The sequence below is a fragment of the Phoca vitulina genome, unplaced genomic scaffold, assembly GCF_004348235.1.
Source record: "Phoca vitulina isolate PV1807 unplaced genomic scaffold, GSC_HSeal_1.0 scaffold50, whole genome shotgun sequence".
Classification (NCBI taxonomy): domain Eukaryota; kingdom Metazoa; phylum Chordata; class Mammalia; order Carnivora; family Phocidae; genus Phoca; species Phoca vitulina.
The window spans coordinates 4,638,368-4,660,972 of NW_022589753.1; the positions used below are offsets into that span (position 1 = coordinate 4,638,368).

Here is a 22,605-nt window from a genome sequence, read left to right on the forward strand (position 1 = left end):
CCCAGTACCGGCATTTTCACATGCTTGCTCATTCATTCATTCCTTCATTCATTCAGCAAATTCATCCCCCCAAGTCTTGAAAACAGCACCTACCCCTTGCTGTGATGGAAGGAGGCCAACGGTGGAAACATCGGGCCAGTCTGACCACCTGGGCTTTGTCCTTTGTCACATCTGGGCAGCATGTGCCTGCCTGCGAGCAAAGCCCAGCTCACCAGCCTGTCTCTCTGGCCCTAAGAGGAAGCTAATGCTCACGCCTGTCTCCAAGGGTTGTCGCAAAGATCATCAGGCAGCCACTAAAACCCGTGGGACACGGTTAACAGAAACCATGCCTGCCATCATGGCTGTGGTAGGCCGCACCTGCACTTTTTCTGCGGGTCTCGGAGACCCCCAAGAGTCTCCACATGAGACCCCAGGCCTCCAGGAAGTAAGGGATCTACCTGCCTCATTTTCCTGAGATGCTGCTGGGGCGCGGCGTGTTTGGGGGCCACACGCCCCATTAGACAGCTGCCAAGGGACAGTGTGGGGACCTCAGGCTTCCCCAGGCCTTCTCCAGTGGCGCCAGGAAGGTGTGGTGTGCGGTGGAGAAGGGGGCAGAGTGTGCCTTTCATTTGCTTCTCCACGCGGCCCACAAGCCTTCCTGGGCCCCCACCCCCGCCCCTCAGGGCCTGTGTCCCCAGGCCAGCCCCCAAACACTTGGCCCACAGGCTCGGTGGGAGGAAGTGGCTTTGGAAAGCCTGCTGCAGGGGCCAGCCAGTGGGTCAAGGCCGGCCGCCCCTGAACACAGCCCGTTGCTGTAATATTTGGGCCTTGCTCGCTGCCAAGCTTCCCACACATCCCGCCATCTGGGTTACGTCAAGCCCAAGCCTCTGAGTGGAAATGACAGTTTCTGGGGAAATCGCTGCCCTTTAGCAGCTGAAGACCCTGGTGCTCTCGCCTTGGGATAGCAAGTAGAAGAGATTGAGCACAGTCCCAAGGCCAAGCCTGGCTTGTCTCCATAAGATGAGCACATGTGGGGGTCACTCAGGAGGGCCTGCGGCCCCTGCTGCTCACGGCCATCCTCCGCGAGCCTCCGATTCCTCCCCAGCCCCACTGTCAGCTGTGTGCATCAGCCTCGGTACCCACCACACATTTCCTGGGCACCACTATGTGGCGGGTGATGGCCTGGGGCCCGTGGTGTGCAGACGGACAGCACGTGGGCCTGGTACCAAGGAGGGACCATTAAGTGAGTGGCCTCCAGAAGCAGGTAGCAGTTCTGGCCTGTTCCATGGGGCAGAAGTCAAGGAGGACCTGGGCTCTTCGGTGCATGGCGGGGGGGAGGGTGTGAAGTCCCACTGCCCCAGCACCTCATTCTGAGTCTAGAGGGCCCCTTGTCCTGGAGTGCAGTCCTTCAGCCACCACGTGGCAGTGCTTGGCCACGGCAGGTGAGTCTTCGGGAGGTCTGGCCCTCTGGGAGTCTGGCGTGGCCCAGTAATTCTCGGAGGCTTTCTAGCTCAGGAGCCCGGGGCCGCTCCCTCCAGGAGGCTAGTATTCCATGGGGGTCATGTCTGAGATCCAGGAGATGATGAGTCCAGATGCTGATCGAGGCACCCTGACTTGGGTGTGCTAAGGTAGAGCTGGGCGCCCCGGGGAGGGGCCGAGGTGGAGGTAGAGGCAGACCCTGGCTGGCTCTCTGACCCTGCTGTGGCCCAGGAGGGGCTGGGAGGGCAGGCCCGGCAGGCAGTTTCTGGAGTGCGTCAGGATCACTCACTCATGTCTGTCTGCTTTGCAGCCCACACTGCAGAGGCGACTGGGACTGCGGGGGGTAGCCGCGCACACTGGGAACCCCGCTGCCAACAGCCCCTGCCCAACAGAGCGCCCATCGCTGCACTGCTGCCCCCACGCCTCGACGGGCCCTGGGTCTCCACCGGGTAAGACCCTGATCACAGGCCCCCGGGCAGGGAGACTTCACCCTCTCCAAGCCTCAGCGTCCACACGGCACGATGCATCCAGTTGTCCAGGAGGCCCGCTACCTGCCCAACACGTGGCTTTACCGGCCCCCCTCCACAGCCTGGCAGGCAGGACGTGCCCCAGCCGCACGCGGCCATGGATGAAATCCGTGTGTGCAACATGCTGAGCACCCAGGATACAGTACTTACTGAGTGCCCACTAGGCATGGGGCAACCACTGTGGGGGCAGGAACCAGACATGCGAACACAGAAGTAAGTGTTGTAAATTGAGATGGTGCTAAGCTCTGCCATGAAGGACACAGAACCAAGGATGTGATAGTCAGGGACCGGCGTGGGGGCTTCTCAGAGGTGGTAACATTCAGTTGAGAGCTGAAAGAAGAGTCAGCCAGGGGAAGAGCTCCTCTGGAGAGGCTGGTGCAAAGGTCCTGAGGCAGGATGTGGCAGGCCAAAGAGGACCCAGGTGTCTTGCTTGTCCATCGAATTCTCTTCCTAACCAGACAGGCTTGCCTGACATTTCAGAGGTCCTGTTTGCTGCTCTGTGGTAATGGGCTTTGTGCTCTAACCCTCATCCATGGGGCACAAAATCTACAAGAGCTGTCTGAGTCCTCCCTCGTGGGTGAGGGAGAAGGGAGGCCGTGGCCTCCTCCACACCTAGTGCATCCTTTCCTCCCCCGCCATCCCCTTGAGGCCAGTCCTGTTCCGGGGTCAGGGACTGGCCTCTCCGCGTCCTCCGTGCACCTCCTGGGGTCAGGGAGAAACTCAACTGCCAAACATCTGTTAGCACTCTGGGTGGAGGGAGGGGACATGAGCTCTGTAAAGCCACTTTGGATGCGTTCCCAGGCTCTGCCCCCACCCTGACTGCACAGTCCAGGTGAGATCCAGGTGCCATGGTGTGGGTCACCCCGAGACAGAACTGGGCTGTGGGGAAGGTCAGAACTGGGTGCAGTCTGCTTCTGCCCTGAGACAACAGCATTCCAGGACAGTTCTTCTAGAAACTTCTAGAACTTCCTTCCTAGAAAGTTCCTCTTCATGCTCTCCAGACAGGCTTTGCTGCTTCCTGGAAGCAATGCAGGGAACGATCCAGAGTCTGGGAACCACTGAGGTTGTCCACTGTGGCCTGCTGCATCCCATTAGCCAAATCTCTCTCGCCCCCAGCCCTGTCCAAGATGCAGGTGAGGACAGGACTTTAGCCCACCCTCAGGTGTATGAGTCACCCCTCTCCGTCTTCAATGACCTCCTGTACTGGCATTTCCTTACCATTTTTCTTTAAACCAGCTTGCTTTTGTTTACCTAAATATATTCATTTATTTTTCCAGCTTTATTGAGGTATAATTGGTATACAGTAAACTGCACACATTTACAGCGTACTATAATTATTTTTAAAGGAAGCGTAATATCACCCTGGATAGGGAGAGCAGAGCCACCTGCCATAAATAGGAGGTAACCGTAAAAAGAAAGTCAATGAAAACAAAACAACGTAATTAAATTCTCGCTAGATTTCTTGCCTGCCTCAGGTCCTGAGTCTGTTTTCTCTGGGAGAAAAGGGAGGTTGGCGTTAAAGACACGTTAGCTCCAACAGAGACTTTCTCCTTAACATAATCAAAAAGATTGAAAGAAAAGAAAAGGGAACTGTTTTCGTGCTGGGTAAGAACACGTTTCCTCTGCTCCATCAGCCTTGCTATGAAAACTACTGAGAAGGTAACAGAAACGGTGGTGCGTGTTCACAGCGGCGAGTGAAGTGGGCCCCACCTGCTCTGTTTCCCCCTGGAACTCACCCAACATCCACCCCGTCTGCACCCTCAATGCAGTCTCAGAGGCTCCCCTGCCCCCAATCCAGGCTGCGGCCATGGGTCTAGGAGTCATTCAGGTTCCCTTTGTGCTCAACCCCACGCTGTGCTTTCTCCACCACCAGCAGAAGCCATCCTGGGGGCCAGGTCCGGCCCACCACCTGTTTTTTTTAAATAAAGTCTTATTGGCACACAACCATGCCCCACCCCGCCGCATTTACTTATTGTCTCTGGGTGCTTTAGCTCTAGAGACCACCTGGCCCGCCAAAACAAAAATACTTATTATCTGACCCTTTACAGAAAAAGTTTGGTGACCCCTGGCTTAGATCAACAAGCTGTCACAGGCATGAATGAAACTTGGTCAGGGAAGTCAACCTAGCGAAGGGGAGACTGGATGTAACTGCCCATCAACCATGATTCCCTCAGTGAGGCCCCAGGGAGGGTCCGCTGGGTGCCAGGCTCTGGGCCAGGTGCCAGGGATCCATGGGGGAGAGAACGGGGAGGACACTGCCTCCTCAAGCTCACGGCATGGAGCTCCCCAAACGGTGCAAAGGAGCCTCTGTTTCCTAAGCACCTCCCGGGCACTGTGCCTCGCGCTTCCGGGAAACCCTGACTGTGGGTCTGATGTCCCCGTGTCACAGAGGAAGGAGCTGGGCAGTATCCACAGCTGCTGAGGGACAGGAATGGGATCTGAACCCAGGTCCTCTGCTACACAGTCTGTGTACTTCCTGGGCCAATAGGTACTCACAGGTATGAGGACCCACGGCACGAGGGAGGATGTTGGCTGAAGAAGCAATTAGGATTGCAGGAAGTAGAAGAAGGCTTTTGTGGAGGCCACGAAGCAAGCGGATGGCCCTTGGCCTCAAGGGTGGGGCTGAAACCACTCAGGGAAACTGAGGCTGTAGGGGCGGAGGTCTAAAATAGAGGCTATGGGAGCAGGAGCCCAGGACAGAGGGAGAGGGGCTCACCGTGCAGGTCCTCCCTGCTCTGCCCAACCCCCATCTCTCTCTCTCTCTCTGTCTCTCTCTGACAGCTGTGAGGTGCGCCCAGGACCCGAGTTCCTCACCCGCTCCTACACCTTCTATCCCAACCGCCTCTTCCGAGCCTACCAGTTCTACTACAGGGACCCCTTCTGCCGGGAGCCTGCCCACTCCCTGCTCATCAAGGGCAAGGTCCGCCTGCGCCGGGCCTCCTGGGTCACCAGAGGTGCCACTGAGGCCGACTACCACCTGCACAAGGTGGGCATCGTCTTTCACAGCCGCCACGCCCTGCTCGATGTCACCAGGAGCCTCAACCAGACCTGGGCAGGCCGGGACTGTGCCCAGCGGCTGCCCCCAGCCCGGGCCTGGTTGCCCGGGGCACTGTATGAGCTGCTGAGCGCCCGGGCCCGGCGGGACTGCACAGAAGCCCTGGGCTTCACCATGCATGAGCTCAGCCTGGTCCGCATGCAGCGTCACCTGCAGCTGCAGCCCCGGGCGGGGCCCCGGCTCGTGGAGGAGCTCTACCTGGGGGACATCCACACCGACCAAGTGGAGAGGCGGCACTACCGGCCCACGGGCTACCAGCGCCCGCTGCAGAGTGCCCTGGTGAGTCTGGGGCCCTGGGAGAGCGAGTTCTGAGCCCCAGCCCAGTGGGCCCTCTATGGTCTGGTCCCTGCCTAGGACCCTCTCTGCATCCCCAGGCTGGCCTGCTTACCTCAGGACATTTGCACATGCTGTTCCCTCTGCTTGAGACATCTTTTCTCAGGTCTTTACAGGGCTGGCTTTTTCCGAAGGAACCACTACTCAGCTTGTCTGTGTCTGATCCTCCTGACATCCTTCTTGTGGGCCCCACAGGGTTTCTCCCTTCTGCCCCTGCTAGGCACCTGGGCATGGGCAGGTCTCTCTCAGTTCTCAGATCTCTCAGATTGTTCCCTCCAATCCCCACTCTGCACATTTTCCAGCACTCAGCTTCCCTGGGCTGCATGGTTCGTTTGTTAATTGCTACCTTCTCCCCTAGAAGAAGACTCTCTGCAAGGGCGGGGCCCCGTTCTCTCCTGGGTTCCCACTCACGGCCCAGGGTCTGGCAGAGTCGGGGCAAATAAATGTTAGTGAATGAACAAGGGAGAGGTCAGCCCTCCTCCAGGGCTCTGCTGGACGGCCACAGAGCCCGTGGATGTTTCCCCCAAAAGCTCCGTGTGGCCCTCTCTATTGTCTGGAGCCAGAGATGTTGAGTGTACCCCTTCACACGAATGCTGGGGAGAGCAGCACTCCTCAGACTCTGCTCTCAAGATGCCATCACCTGGGCATCTTCTGAGAATGCAGGGGCAGGTCCTGTGGGTCTGGGGTGGGACCTGGGACTCTGCATTTCCAACAGGCTCTCAGATGACCCATGGACTGCCCTCGGGGCAGGAGGCTGCCCTATAAAGGGAGATTTACTTCCTCCACCCCAACTCCAATGTGAATTTCACTTGAGGTGCTTAACTTCGATTTTAAATTCAGCGGTCACAAACACACCGCCCCCCCACTCGGGGGAGATCTGGTAGCCCTTCCCTGCCTGATGAGCACACAGGCAGAAAGATCTGCGATTCATTTGTGTGATGTACTCTTGGCAAGTAGTGCAGCGCCTGGCCCACACGGCGGGGAGGCTCGGGACTTCTCCGGGGCGGCTGGTGAAGCCTCGGGACCACCCCCCACCCCCAGAAAAATGTCTGTAGGAGCATAAAATAAAAACACATAGAATTTCAACAGAAACCAATTCAATTAAAACTGCTTACCCAAGTCTTAAAGCATTAATTTGTGACCCAGGAACACTAGGACTATGAAGCCTTTATTCTCCCTAATTGAGTGCAAACATGTTCCCAGTATCTGCAACACTGTTACTAGGAGACAGGCAACAAGTCAGAGGTTCCAGAAGTTACAGAGGTTTGTTGCCTACACCGGCAATTACAGGAAAAGTTAACTTTTATCAGTTAGGGTTTATTGAAACTGAAGTCAAGGTAGGATGCCATGTGAAGAATGTCTCTACTAAGTACCCAAGGAATATTTTTCAAAAGTGAGAACGAACAGACTGGATGCATGAGTTCAGGAGCCCCTGTCAAGTGAGCCCTTAGGCGACCCTCACGTCATCAGCATGTACTGAGTGCCTACTGTGTACTCAGCATTCACTAAACCAGATGGGCAACTTCTCACCTCTGGGAGCAGCTGCTCGTTAGGACCCCAAAGAAGGGCACTAGGGATGAGCCCCGCTGCCCTCTTCTCCTCTCCCACCCCCTCCTCCCAACCCAGGATCTGGGGAGCAGAGAAGAAGCACAAGAAGTTCTCATAATCAGAAAATCAGCCCGAGTTCTTTTCATGACCTCAAATCATTCCCTTTTTGGCAGGCAATGTTCTAGGCTGGTCTGACGTTAATCCTACTTAGGAGAAGGCACCAGCAGCGGGGTGATTACCGGCGCCCACCACCTCATTAGGAGGGCAAACTGCTCTGAACACAGGAAGGACGGACCCCCGGGGTGCCGCGGATAACAATTTTCATGTCTCCCCAGGCGGGGCTCTGGGGCCGCAGACCCCTGCCCTCCTGCTGCCTGCCCAGCCAGCGCGGCCAGAGCAACCTGCCCCGTGATCGAGAAGCAGAGCGGGAATGTGTGCATAGACGAACAGTGCCAGATGCACACACATTAAATTAAATATCTGCTCAGCAACTGCCCCCTCCCCGGGAGAAAAAAAAAGAGAGAGACAGACAGAATTTCAAAGAAGAAAATGCTGCAGATAAACCCCCAAGTAACGAATTAGTCGTTACCTTATGCTCTCTGGGGTCCAAGCCTTGCCCATGACCCAAACCAGATGGTAAACACGAACATTTTTAGAAGTTAATTTAAAACCAATTTGATCCCCAAATTCATTGCCTGGATGTAGAATCCTAATCAATCAGCCAACACTCGACCAAAATCATCTAAGCCTGGTGTCACCTCTGGGGGTTAATTAGAAACTGTTATGTGCCGTTTGAGAAATAACTTTATGTAACAGGTTTGAACCAGTAAGAGTTTGGCTCCTGCACAAGTGTGAATTCTGCTGGCTGGGGCCTTGTTTATTAACCCGTGCATCTCCAGACCTCTGCAGAATGATGCCAGAAAGGGTTTTCACCTTCCATCCCCTTCAAACACATCGGAGGAAGAGATGCCTGTTCTCTCTCATCTCTCACCTGAAAGGCTCACTAGCTCTCAATTTGTTTCTGTTATGCAGAAATCCACTTGCCCCGAATTACCAACCAGTATCTCAAATGTCCTGCCTGCAGAAGATCTCTCTTTTGCGGGGTGGGGGGGGGGGGGGTCGGGGAGGACAGCCCTGGTGTTATTTTGATGTAATGCGTTCTGCTCTGTCAATAGGCATCAGTACGACACCAGTCGGAATGTGCGTTAAAATGCCTAAATTAGACTCTTATCAGCCAGCCTTCCAATTACCGGCACTCCAGCTAACTACCCAGCCTGCTCATTTCTTCCCATCACACTTCTGCAGCCATTTACTAGCATTTCAAAGTGCCTTCGAGGCCTCTGTCCTCGAGTCAAAAATCCCCCCAAACCAAAAATAATATAATCTTCCATATTATGGAAATCAAGTCAAGTTTAGGTTCATCACAGACACAACTAACAAGAGCTGAAAATGTGGCAATCTGAAAAAGAAAAAAGCCAAACTGTTTCTTAATCATCCAATAGTTTCTTTCTAGACAAAAACTCCCGAAAGCCACTTGTTTGGCATAAAACTCACCCAACAGCAATCTGTGGGAATCTTTTGTTTTTTGCAGGAAAAAAAAAAATGGAACTGCTTTCCCAGCCAGGCTCTCCGAATACCCTTCTTCTCCCTTGCGCGTCCTGCCTGCGCCCCCGGCCTGGGGTTTCCTTCTGAAATGGCCCACATCAACCTTGCTTTGACAAGTGATTGGTCCCAGGACATTTACCTTTCAGAGTGATGCTCTGGACTAAATTCTGGGCAACAGCTCCCTTTCAAAACACAACACAAAACGAAAACAAACGCAAAAAAAACCCAAAAACAAAAAACCCACACCAAGATGTCTCTATCTGGTTCCTGTTTGGCCTCCGCTGAGCTTTTTCCCTCCAAAATGCAGACTGACTTCTCCCACACACTGTGGTTTGGCCCCTGTGCCCCGTTGATGTGTTTTACTGAGAGCCCAGCTCTGTGCCTCTGGAAAGCAGGGCCAACTGTAATAAGGCCAACGAGAGAACAAAGCCAATGCACAGCCTGGGACAACTGAGGGCTGAGGCCGTAGCTGACCACTGGAGGGTGGCTGGTTTCCCCTCTTATAAATAACCCTACAATGAACATCTCTGTGCTACATCTCTTTCCCACCATCTCCTCAGCGCAGGCTCTAAGTGGTGGGGTTCCACGGGCAGGAGTATTTTAATGGGCCTCCATCCCTGTCAACACATGCACTTTCCAAGGCAGTGAGGGAACGAGGCTCACCCTCCCTTGCAGAGGTTCCTGAAGCTACAAGGTGGGGATGGCACCGCTGTGAGGACAGTGAAGCTTTCAGTATGGTAGGGATGGGGAAGAAGCTCCAGATGGCACGTTCTAGCCCGTCTCTACCACTTCCAGGCTGGAGACCGTGGCAGGCCGCCAGGCCCACTGAGGTCCAGCATCTTCTGCCAGGACATGTAACACTTGCCGGAGCAGGGCTGAGCAAAACGCCCGGCGCTTAGGAGGCTCCTAAACGTGAGGGCTGGAGGGCGGGGGGAGTCCCAGTGGGCCAGGAGAAGGGCAATAAACTTGAATGGTCGAATCTCAGGACCAAGCAGGACGGGTGTGGGGAAGGCCCCTTCCAAACCCCAGGGCATTTCTCCTGCATGCATCCAACCGTTCACTCCATCAGTGTGTGGCTGCTGTGCCAGGCACCGTGCCAGGCCCTGGGGATGGATGGAGTAGCTACCGGGGCCTCCCGGCTTCAGAAGCCTACCATCCAGCGACGGGGAGGTGGGGAAAGAAGAGGACATAGGAAGTGGCAGGTCTATGATCTGGAGAGTTCTCGCTAAGGCCTCGCTGAGCTGAGACGTAGACTAGAAGGAGCCTGCCAGGCCACATGTGGGGGGATTTCCAGGTAGAGGGACAGCAGGTGCAGAGGCCCAGAAGAGGGAGGAGCTTACTGAGATCCGACAAGAGCAAAGTGGCCATTGGGGCGGGAGGCAGGGAGTGACCCACGGGCGGGACCCCACATACCCCCATTCCCGGCCGCACCCTGACTCCTCCTCCCCCTCGGACAATCGCTGTTCTGTTTCTGTTTGTCCTCTGCCAGCACCACGCCCGCCCCTGCCCAGCGTGCAGCCTCATTGCTCGCTCCGACGAGCACCACCCGCCCGTGCTGCCCCTGCAGGTGGCCCTGCCCCTGCGCCTGGGTGGCCGGTGGGTCAGCCCCGGGTGCGAGGTGCGCCCCGCCGTGCTGTTCCTCACCAGGCTCTTCACCTTCTATGGGCACAACCGCTCCTGGGAAGGATATTACCACCACTTCTCAGACCCCGCCTGCCGCCAGCCCACCTTCACGGTCTATGCAGCCGGCCACTACACCAGGGGCACGCCCTCTAGCAAGGTCCTCGGCGGCACCGAACTGGTGTTTCAGGTCACGCAGGCCCGAGTGACTCCCATGGACCAGGTCACCACGGCCATGCTCAACTTCTCCGAACCCAGCAGCTGTGGGGGCCCGGGGGCCTGGTCCCTGGGAACTGAGCGGGACGTCACAGCCACCAATGGGTGCCTGCCACTGGGCATCAGGCTCCCCCACGTGGAGTACGAGCTTTTCAAGATGGAGCTAGACCCCCTCGGGCAAAGCCTGCTCTTCATTGGACAAAGGCCCACGGACGGGTCAAGTCCCGACACCCCGGAGAAGCGTCCCACATCCTACCAAGCACCCCTGGTGCTCTGTGGCGGAGCGGCCGAGGGAGTCTCTGGGCCCCCGCTGCACAGGCCTCCGCGGAAGCCCCTCAGTGGTGGGGGGCCATGTCCTCCAGCGGCCCCTCTCCCCATCCTGCCCCTAGCTCTAGGGGTGGCCTTCCTCAAGTGGTTATGAAATTGGTCTCTGAGCTCTAGGCCACCCCTGGGGGACCCCCCCCCCCCCGGGGCCTCCCTCTGGGCACAGACTGTGAGGTTTGTGAGGCATCCGCGAGAAGGGCCCCTTCTTCCCTCTGCTCTGCTGTGGATCGTTCCTCGGCCCTGCTGACATCCGCCAGCCTGGGTCCCGGGGGCTCAGTGCCCAAGTCCGACAGCACCCACCAGGCCTGCACCACGGCCAGCAGTCCAACCCGAGTGCTGACCGTGAACCTGGGCGCGGCAATGTCAAGGGCTGCACGGCTCTAGATGCTCGCTCCCGGTTCTCCTGGGCAGTGGCCCCTTCTCCCGCCCCGTCCTTGGCGTTTTGTGGCGCGGGAGCGAGGTTCTGCACGGGGATGCCGCCGCCGCCGCTCTGCCAAGCCTGTGGAGTGTTGTTTAAAGATTATTAATTTGCATTTAGCAATACAAACTCAAACCAGGGCCATGAATTAAAGATGCTGCTTCGGGCCTTCGGTACTTGGCAGCTTTCTGGAGGAGGTCTTGTCTCTTCGGGGGCAGCTCAGCTTTCTTGAGTTTTCGCTGCTGGCATTTGTCTGCACTTGCCGGTGCGTCTGCGAGGCAGGCCTCGAGCTGCCAACGCCGCACGCGGACGAGTCCGGCCCTCCCGGGCCAGGACGCGAAGGAAGCCGCTCCGCCGGAGCCCACCAGAGCGCCCGGCTCGCCCACACCCGGCGGGCTGCTGCGGGCAGGTCTGTGGAGGAGCACTGCATTTCCAGCCTTTGGAAAGTAATTAGTACTCATGATGGCGGTGACACTAAGATGCTCTGTAATTAGCCCTGTACACACGTCCTCTGTTTTCAAGATTCTCTGCGCTCAACCGACGAGGGAGAGAGGCCTCCGAATGTGTCTTTGGGACCATCCTAGGGAGAGGTCGGGGTCACCAGGCTACACGGCAACATCTCGAGGGGGAGGTGGCCTGCTCGCCTGGATGCTAATGTGCCGATGTCCTCCTCTGCTCGGAGGGGGCTGTCATCTGGTGGGGACAGGCTGTGCCTCTGCAGGGACCCTGCCCGTGTTCCCGAGGCCTTGTCTGTACGCTGCGAAATTGACTGGCATCCTGGTGGGCTCAAGGGTTTCCAGGACTCTGTGCCTATGATTCGTCCCATCCTTCCTCCGCCCGATCCCTATCTCTGGCTCTTATCACTGATCTTGAACCATTGTCTGTAAGGCTAATGAGGTTTTCAGAGGGAAGCCCTTGTCCTCTGTTAAATTGTGTGGGGTTCCATCAGCCCGCCGAGATTGTTCTAACTTATCTACCCATTGTTCTTAAAAAGAAAAAAGACCCACCAAGTTAATATTCTCTGTAGGTCTGAGAGCTATGAGTGTTCCTGGCATATTTACCAAAGTACAAAAAATAATTAGATTATTTACGGTCTCAGACTGCATTGGGGTGGGGGGTGCACTGCCTGGTGGGGATGAGGGTGGGTGGCGATAATGTGTCCATGGCTGAGCAAGTCTTGTATCCGAAGCTCGAGGCAACCATGACACCATTTGTCATCAAATTTGAATCTTTTAATAAAATTAAACAGCCTGAAAAATGTTCTTGCTGGTTATTAAAGTCAACCAAGGGGATTATGGTTCTAAAGAAAGGAAGTGAAGTGTCTTCCAGGGAATGTGCGAAAGCGAATAAAACCAGTGGAGGTTAACCCCGGCTCTCTGCGACGCCCCTTCGGTTCAGGCGATTGCCCTGCCCTGTTACAAATTCTCTAGAAGCTTCCAATGCACTCAGAATAAAATCCCCACTCCTGGGTCAGTGACATCTGCAAGGTCCAGCAATGCCTCCCCACACCCGGCTGCACCGTCCTTCCTTCTGGCTCTTGATCGCAACAAACTGGTTCCTACCTCAGGACCTTTGCATGTGTCACTGCTGCTTCTCTTCCCCATGATCCTCAGAAGCGTGGCCTTTTCAAGTCTCAGACCAGATGTCACCGGCTTAGGGAGGCCGACCATCAGCAACCCCAAAAGGCAGCCTCCCTTCCCCTTCTGTCCTTCTGTCTATCCCCACCCGTTCCGTCATGCAGTCTCTACCTTGTAGTGCTTACTGCTCACCGTCAGAGATGACCTCATTCGTTCATGTTTATTCTCTGCCTCCTCTACCATAACCGTAAGCTCCGTGGAACAGGGAAGGACTGAGTCAGTCTCCGCCATCTCGTCCAGCACTGCCTGCACGCACTCAGTAAATACAGTCGAGGAAACCTATGTTTACGATCCCAGCTAATCCTCACACCAAGACCTGTGACGAGGCCACAGGCACATACAGGCACAGCATCCCTTCCAGGGTGGCGGGGGGGGCGGGGATACAACACGGGAGGTGAGGGGTGTGACTCTGCTCGTGAGGATGCTAACGGCTCAGAGAGGAGAACGGGCTTTGCCCAAGGTCACCAGCAGCTGGGCCCCAGACCCCGAGAGCTGAGAATCTGGCTTGCGGTGTCCTTCCGGGATTCCAGTCCCCTCATAAGGGTGGGATTCCTTGACTGTGTTTGGGGAAAGCAAGTCAGAGCTCCTTCGTGGGGCCCAGCATGAGCCACTTCTAATTAAAGGCTCCCCTGACTAGACCGAGGTGCCCTCCCTCCCAGGGCCTCTTGGTTCTGGAGCAGTGGATGCTGACAGAAAGAACCATGGCTGGAGAAAGGACAACAAGCCCTTCTCTCCTGAGCTGAAATAAGAAGGCGTCATCTGGGGGCCTGGGGGGCCAAGGGGGCTGGGTGAGAAGCCCACAGACACCAGCCTTCTGGCCCCTTTCTCTGCTCCTTGTAGAACCCTCCACATAAAACCCAAGATAGCTTTAATCAACAGAGGGGAAAGTAAAACCCATAGTTCTAGTTCAAAACAAAACAAAACAAAATTAATGTTCTCCATTCTATGTTCAGTCACGTTTAAAAGGGAAGGAAAAAAAACCCCGTGCAGTTTATAATTTCATAGTGCAAGCTCCCAGGAGAGTAAATGAGGCTTTTTTTTTTTTTTAATAAAAAGTTTAAATTGTATACAGCTCTCAGAGGCCCATTAACTAACAGATGCTGGTTATCAAAAGAAGCTATTTCTTTGCTTTTTCTAAGCGAATGTGTTTAATCTCCCAGCGGTGCTACCGGCCTGAGAAAGAGCAGCTCACAGTGACGCGGGCTCTGCCGCACTCAGGCCGGTCTCATGGGGCCTCGGTGACTCAGGCGTGAGGGAGGCTGGAGGGGACAGGGCGGGAACAGCAGCTCCTGACGCAGAGGAAGGGGGGGAAGCGCATCAGGGCCATCAGTGGGGCCCTGGGAGGGGTGGGGGGACCGTTTCTGCTCCCTGGGGGTGAGCTTGGCCTTAAGTGTCTAGAAGCTGGTCCTCCTCACACACACCCCACTAGATGGATGTGACGACCGAGGACTGACCTGCCCCCCCACCCCCATCAGGGTCTTCTCTTCGCCCCTCCCTCTGCCTGGAATGCTCCAGCACCTTAGCTTTCACCAGTCACGATTAAGGACCCTGTGCTTCATTTCCCTATTGTCAGCCTCTCTCCTCTAGGAGTCCCCTGACGGCTCACTCTTGTCTGTCTTGTCCCCCACCATGCCCCCAGCGTGTGGAAAGCGCCTGACACATAGTAGGAGCTCAGTAAACACTGGTTGAATGAGTAAACCCACTGAGTACTGATTTGGAGGCTCCAAACTCAAGCAGCCAGAGGACAGCCACATACTCTAAATCTGGCTTGGAATTTTGATGTTGCTTTATTATTATTATTATTATTATTATTATTATCATTATTTTAATAAAATGGGCAGAGCAGAGCCCAGAACTGTGAACTTGAGGAAATCTGTTTTCTCCTACCCAGGCTCTTCCTAGGAAGGGCATTGGGGCCAGCTCTGTCCCAGAACAAGGGGCCACACAGCCTGACACGGGCAGGATCCCCTCAGGTTTCACACGTACAGAGGTCACGGAGATGGGGAGACCCTCAGCATCATCCAGGCACCTAAGACTCTCCATCCTTAGCTGTGGAGCCCCTGGCTTCAGTTTCCTCCCCAGGAAAACGAGCTGAAACAGCTGGAAAGACCATGCCTGCCTGGTAAGAGATTCAAGAAGCAGCAATGTCGTGTTCTAAGAGGAATGGCTTTAAACAAAAATCTCAGTGAGGATGGGTCTTCTCCCAGTGATGTCGTATTTACTTCCTAAGGGTTATTAATAACCTACTACTCTTGCTCCTACATTTGGTACTTTTTTAATCCCTCAGGAGAAAAATAATTAGCAAAAAACCTTATTTTTCTTGGTCATCACTGCTGTTAAAATCAACAGTCAGTTTATTAAGAACTACATGTAGGTACTGAGTACCCGACACAGGCCAGGTGGGACACCGGCTTTCACATCTACTTCCTTCTGAAGCCCCCTGTAAATTATGGGAAAGGAACGAAGAGGCATAAGTTCACATGGATACACAGGAAAGGAGAAGAGTCAAGTAGAGATGGCAGCAAACCTCTGGAGTCTGGAGGGCTGATGGGTAACATGTTGAGAGCAGGTGACAGAGAGTGGAGAGAAAGGTGCTGCCTGGCCGGTTTAGGGGTAGGGGTCAGAAGCAAGTCCACTCATGCCCCCAAAGGCTTAGGAAGCAGTGGTCTAAGGAACCCTAGGGGCGGGAGAGCACTGGGGCTGAAAACAGGACTATGTGAAAGTCTTCAAAGGAGTTTTACCCCCAGATCCTCTTCCTAACCCCTGTATGAAACTGGAAATGCAATCGGGATGGTTGGACTTGCAGACCATCCAGGGCAAGGTGCCATGCTTAAAAATATAGGTAGCAAAGAAAACTCTACCCATTAAACGGTTGGGTTGCACAGCCTCCTTCTCCTTGAGAGATAGTGATCAGGCTTCTGCTACCACGCAGGAGACAGGAAGATTCCAGAGAAATGAACCCACATTAAACCAACTACAGATACTGACAGCTGGAAGTTCCCCCAAGGAGGTGTCTGTGAGGTCCCCACCCGTTAGCTTGCATAGAGACCCACCATTCAGCAAATCCCACCTACACAGATGCCGCTCTTTAGTGCTTCACTCCTAAAAACATTAAAGGATGGTCAAGGATCACCAGGCATTTAAGGAAAGCCTCCAAAATGATAGAGACAAAAACCTAGCCCAAAGTGACTAGTAAGAGCCCCATGTTGGGTGTAGAGATTACTTAAAAATAAATAAATAAGCTAAAAGTGACTAGTAAGAAGCAGATAATACACGGGACAGAACAACAAAAAGAACTATACCACCCTTGGTGAAAACAATGCTAATGTTTTAAAGACCATCAACATTTTTCAGTCCCTCTTATTTATAGAACGAGAACCAAAAAAAAAAAAAAGGACTAGAATATCCTCAGTGAAAAGAATATATACATCTAGCAAGAGCAGTTTGTTACAAACAATAGTATTTAGAAAGGAAAGAATTCTTGAAAATTATAAATATGATGGCAGACAAATCAAGAGAAAGTTGGAAGTTAAAGCTGAATTTCTCCAAAAATTAAATTAAAAAAAAAAAGGATTAGGAGTTAATGGTATTAGACTTCTTAAGGGCAACACTGGAAGCTGGCAATCAGCAAACATTCTAAAATCCTCAACATGATTTCCAACCTTGATTTTTATACCCAGTACTACTATCAACTGAGTGGGAGGGCAGAATGGAACATGTTCAGATATGTAAAGTTCTCAGAAAAGTTAACTCCCATACACTCCTTTCTCAGAAACCAGCTTGAGGATGTACTCCACCGAAGTGAGGAGGTAAAACAAGAAAGAGGAAGCTAGAGAAACAGAAAACAGGAGATCCAGCCAGAAGAGAACAAAGGGAGATCCCCAGATGATGGTGAAGGAAGGGCCTTCCTGGGATGAGAGCTGGGCAGCAGGTCTGGAGACCAATCAGTCCAGAGAGTAGCAAAAGAACAGAGAGCTCCAGGAGGGACCTTCCCAAGAAAATACGTAAGAATCACAGGGTACTGAATGTGTGAATGCTCTTTCACTTCTGTCAGAGTCCAGGGCAGAATTAATGAAAGCTATATAAGAAACTAAGCAGGGGAGAGGGCAAGGGTTATGTATAAAAGGGAACTATAATCACGGAACAGACAATACCTTGCTGCAAATGATATTTAAGTCTTCAACAAGCAAAAGGATACTGACATAGCCAAAATTTGTGACATAACACTATGAGAGGGAGGGGAAGGAGACTGTGCTTCAGGGAGGGGAAGGAGACTGTGCTTCAGACAGGGGTGGAGAGAGAAAGGTGACTGGAGCCAAATCCTTACCTTCCTTAGAAGGAAATCAATAGATAAGATCCAGAAGTGAAAACTCAAGAAAAAGTAATATAGCCACATGACTGAGAAATAGACATGTTACTACCAGAAGGCAGAAGGCGCTAACACGGCTGCCTCTAGGAAGTGGAGGTTCAGGGCCAGGAGGGTCTGCTGGTTTTCATTATGAGCCTGTTAGAACTACTTTGCATTTTATCCAATGCACATGAAATGCTTTGGTAAAAGGTAAAATTAAAAATGCTGCAAAACACACGACACATGAAAAGATGCTCAACATCACTCATCACCAGGAAAATGCAAATCAAAATCACAAAGAGATACCAACTCACTCACGACTATCAGAATGGCTAAAATCACCAACACACAAGAAACAACAGGTGTTGGTGAGGATGTGGAGAAAGGGGAACCCTCGTGCACTGTTGGTGGGAATGCAAACTGGTGCAGCTAGTGTGGAAAACAGTATGGAGGTTCCTCAAAAAGTTAAAAATAGAATTACCATATGATCCAGCAATTGCACTACTAGGTATTTACCCAAAGAATACAAAAACATTAATCCAAAGGGACACATGCATCCTGATGTTTATAGCAGCATTATTTACAATAGCCAAATTATGAATACAGCCCAAGTATCCATCGACAGATGAACGGACAAAGAAGATGTAGTGCATGTGTGTGTGTGTGTGCGTGTGTGTGTGTGTGTGTGTGTGTATATATATATGGGAATATTACTCAGCCACAAAAAAAAAGAATGAAATCTTGCCATTTGCAATGACATGAATGGATCTATAGGATGTAATGCTAAGCAAAATAAGTCAGTCAGAGAAAAACAAATACCATATATTTCACTCTTCTGTGGAATTCAAGAAACAAAACAAACGAGCAAAGGGGGGAAAAGAGAGAGGAAAACCAAGAAACAGACTCTGGACTACAGAGAACACACTGCTGGTCACCAGAGGGGAGGGGGGCGGGGGGACGGGGAAACGGGGGATGGGGATGAAGGAGCGAACTCGTCGTGATGAGCACCGGGTGATGGGTGGGAGTGCTGAATCTCTATATTATACACCTGGAACTAACGTAACACTGTATGTTAGCTATCTGGAATTTAAATAAAAACTTAAAAAAAAAAAAAACACTGCAAAACCAAATCCAACAACAAAACCTAGAACTTCCCTTCAAATTGCTTTCAATCCAGTAAGGACAGACTATGGCAAGAGAGGTGTCAAACGCTTTGGGGGACAGGGGTGGTGGAGCAGGGAGGGTGCCCTTGCACAGGCATCCCAGGGTGGGGGGAGGAGGGAGCAGCTGAGTTTGTACAAATTAGACTCATCCTCCATGTCTGAGACTGAGGGAAACACGGGAGAAAGTGCCCGAAGCGCCAGCCGTGAGCTGCCAGCCCGTCTTCACACAGCCACCAGAGGGATACCTTTTGATGGTTTTACCATTACGAACAGAAAATACTTTCTGTGCTTTGGAGTCACACTTAGGACCAGCAATCTGACTGCAAGGCGGGGGCTGAAATATAACAATGGGTCTTGCTTGGCTTGACTTTAAAAAGCCTCCTGCCTTCCGTACACATTTTCCTAACATCTTTTAAGTAGCATAAAGTTACATTTTTCAAAAAGCCCGTAACACTAATTTTGTGTTTCTCCAAATTTTTACTTTTTTTTTTCTTTGAAGTGATTTTAGTGGTCAAGCATTGCTAAGAAAACAGAAAGCGAAGTTCCACTTGGACAAGGTAAAGCCTCCACCTTAAGTGCAGCTTCTGGGGGTGGGGCGGGTCTCCCCCATCACAGGACCCTGGCAACTTCCCCGGCGGCATCTGTCTTCTTGAGTAATGAGATGATGAGAATGCCAGAACGGCTCCTTCGACTGTTGAGTACAGAACACCTCTACTTCACAGCTTTAAGGATGACCACCATTTCTAGTCCCTCTTCCAGAACTCTCCATGGTCTGCAACACTGAATTGGGCCTTACCTGTGCCCCCTGCAATAAGGACCCCTGAGAAGCAAGAGGACAGGCTCACTTAGACCGACGCCATCGGGACGTCGCTGGCAGAGGTCAGGAACGAGAGCTTGATCAGCTGGCAGTACAGCGTTATTTATCGCCCCCACCCAATCCATTTCTATACCCTCTGCGGCAAGTGGTTTTCCCAGGAGTAAAATACCATACGTTCCTATTTCCACATTCATAAATGTACCCCTTTAGAACTGCATTTCTGCTGTTCTACCCCTGGCCCTTTCCGCGGTTAAGACTCCCCTTCCTCTGAACTTCCATCATTCTAGATCTTCACATGTGTGTTCAAACGACCTTTACACGTACAAGCTGCTCAACCTCATGCAAAGAAATGTGGACTGAAACCAAGAAACTGTGCGCCCTTTCCAGATGAGCAGAGAAATGCAAAAATCAGCCATGGCAACGTGCTAGCCTGGGGGGGCGGGGGGTGGGGACAGGAGCTCGCACATCCTCCATGGAAGCCAGTGGGGAAGTCACGGGGCAAAACTTAAAATGCAGGCACCCTTTGACTCAGCCATTTCTCCCCGCGGAACGGTGCCCTATTATTCCCACTCGTGTGCAGGGGTGTTGCTGCAGCTGTTTGTAGCAGCCAAGACCAGAAACGGGTAAAGTGCACCTCCGTGGAGGGCTGGTTAAGTCAATCACGGGCACATCACAAAGGAAAAACGACAGAGCCATTAAGAAAATGTGTGTGGACATGAAATGATCTCCGACATATTACAAAGTCAAAAAACACTTACGATGGCGGGCTGCGTGTGCCATCTGCGTGTAAGGAAACGCGGGGCTGTGCGCGCTCGAACACACGTGCAGAGAGGGTCTCTGGAAAGAGGCAAACGGGAAATGGGGCCATTCAGGAGTCCCTGGAGAAGGGCGAGGGTCTGGGCCTGGGGCGGGGGGGAGTCTTTTGGACTGGTGTCAAGTCTTAATGTTTGCTTGTGTTACTTTTTCAAAAGAAGTTAAAATGTTGTCATTAACGTTTTGAAAAGATGACACTGTAAGTTGGAGAACTGTGCAGCGCAGCTTAAAGACAGGCCGGCGCACCTTGCAGACCTGGAAGCAAGCTCCACCAGCCAGGACTCTGTCAGTGACAAATCCTCCCCACCCCCACCCCCACCCCTCAGGAAAGTACAGGAATGCGTGCCCGGCCCCCACACTGGGCAAAAGTTTCCTTATCAGTAAAATGAGGAAGCTGACCTAAGTCATTCCTTACGTCTGTTTCCGTCAGAGAAGATATCTATGATTTTTCATTTTCAACCGATTTTATGTTCCCGAGAATCAGGAGCAGAGCAAAGCAATGGGCGCTGCTGTGTTCCCTAAAGCATATCCAAATGCTCTTAAGCCATCCATTCAAAATAATTTTACACTGAAGCATCCTTTAAATATATTCAGAGCACAGAATTTATTGAACAGAATACGGAGACAGCTAGTACAAAAGTTTATGCCTTGGCAGGGCGGGCTTCATCAGGCCGACACGGCGGAACATGTTGAGAACACGCTCTGAATGGCTCTTTCGATCTGGACACTGCAGAGATACATCTCCTTCCCTCCGGGAAATGTAAAGTCAGCCATAAAACCATGAATTTATTACATATCAGATAACCAGAATGGATGATGGTAAAGAGTCCTTTCCTGCACCAACTTTTTAAATGAATTCTCTGTCAAAACAGGAAATACAACTTAAAATACAGAAAAGAAAAATTATTAAAACGATAACATTCTAAGACATCTCTTAAAAGACTCAATCCCCAAAATGTTAATGTACTTTGAAGTCAGAATAAAAACACACACCACAAACTGCAGAGATTTTTTTTTTTTTTCCCCAAGACAGGGAGAAAGCTTAAAGCAGAGGGGGACAGCGCGCACCATTGAAATGACTTCTTTACTCACAAAGGAGAGAGGACTTAAGTTAAGGGAACATTTAAATAGATCATTCTGAGTTTCTTATAGGAAGTTCCAAATGGCAGCAGTTTATAAATTCTTAAAAAAGGAAACGCTAGCAGCAGAAATGAGAACCAAATGTACTTTGCAGTCTGCTCTCTACATATAAGCTTGAATCACTTTACTGAGGCTGCTTACGGATGAAACGCACAAAAACAAATCACTCCTGTTGATTAATTCCTCAGCATCTCCTGCTGTATCTTAACATATTACAGAAGGTAAACTGATAAATGTTTGCTAAATGCGCGAACGCTGGAGGCAAGCAGTTCTTGTACACATGGTCTCAGGATTACAGACAATAAATTCTGACCTCTGAATCCAACTAGAAGAGTCAAGGGAAAAACCTCGTTTTAAATGAATGCCGCAGTGGAGGGTCACAGCTGAATGTAGTTGGCTTCTAAAGTACAAAAGAAAGATGGGAATGCAGGCGTCAGGTTCCTACAAAGAACCAGACCTTTTCGTATCACATGAAAAACCACTGAGTTGACGTGAGAAACATGCATGCTAGTTTATCATTGTTTTAAGTCACAAAAAGCTATGCATTCTTGTTAGCACTAAGCCTTAATGAAACTGTGTTGAGCTATCAGATTTGTCTACCCTAGTTGGCATGTCCTGAAGGGAATCAAAAAGTAAACGGGACCCTGTTCCGCTGGGGCCGGCCGCGGCGCTGGGCAGGAGTGGGGCCACTCTCCCAGCGTCCATCAGGATGCCGTGAGCGCACAGCAGTCCCGCACCCACGTCCATTAGCCGAATGATTAAATATACATCAACCCTGTGGTATAATAAAGTAATTCTAATAGGGCATTGTCACAGGATCAATGTTTCCTGGTTTAAAAATAAACATTAGCATTTATCTAGCAGCAGAAAACTATTATCCCATGGTACTGTTTTATTCAACTGACATCTTTTAATCAAAGCAATCCATATTGTGGCAACATTCCAAGGTATCATGATTGCAAATATCTACGGCAAGTTAGGTAATAGCTATGCTTTTGTTGCTAGCTTTTTCTTCCTCTTCTACGGAGTCGATGCAGACATTTTCTAATGAATTAATTCCATTAGGAAAAAAATCTGAAGTAATTATATTACTCGAGACAACCTCTCATCTACCTCCACGGGTTTCACTTGTAACTATTATACACAACCGTTCGTGTGTGTTCATGTCTTCTAAATTTCCCCAAATACCCCTGTAATGAAAATAAAACAAAACCTTATTTTTCAGTGGCATAGATGACGTCGCTAACACCCCGTGGAGGGAGGTCTGGATCCCCCCGCAGGGGGTCGGCGGGGCGTGGGGTGGGGGGGCTCGTGCACCCCAACTGACATTCTTTGGGGTCGACCCTGTTGACTAAGTGTGTGGCAGATGGGACTCGGGCGTAGGAGCGAGAGGGCTGGGAGTCTCGCTGGAGGCCCGTTTTCACAGCCTCCCAAGCCCGCCTCTGGGCTGCCGCCCCTTACCAGGGTCTGCTGGGACTTGCTCCCTTCCATGATCTCCGCGAGAAGTGCCGCGCTAATTCGGGGAGAGGTCTGAGCCTAGCAGCTTGGCTGTTCTTAAACCTCGGCAGGCCACTTCGGTGATA

General features: G+C 51.9%; 1 protein-coding gene across 1 annotated transcript; it reads left to right on the plus strand.

The window, feature by feature from the left end:
* Nucleotides 1-325: 325 nt before the first annotated feature.
* Nucleotides 326-10,783, plus strand: APCDD1L (APC down-regulated 1 like). Its single transcript, XM_032387574.1, has 4 exons — nucleotides 326-374; nucleotides 1,769-1,907; nucleotides 4,767-5,319; nucleotides 10,016-10,783. Exons 1-4 carry the CDS (start codon nucleotides 326-328, stop codon nucleotides 10,781-10,783), a joined length of 1,509 nt encoding a protein of 502 aa, XP_032243465.1.
* Nucleotides 10,784-22,605: the final 11,822 nt, after the last annotated feature.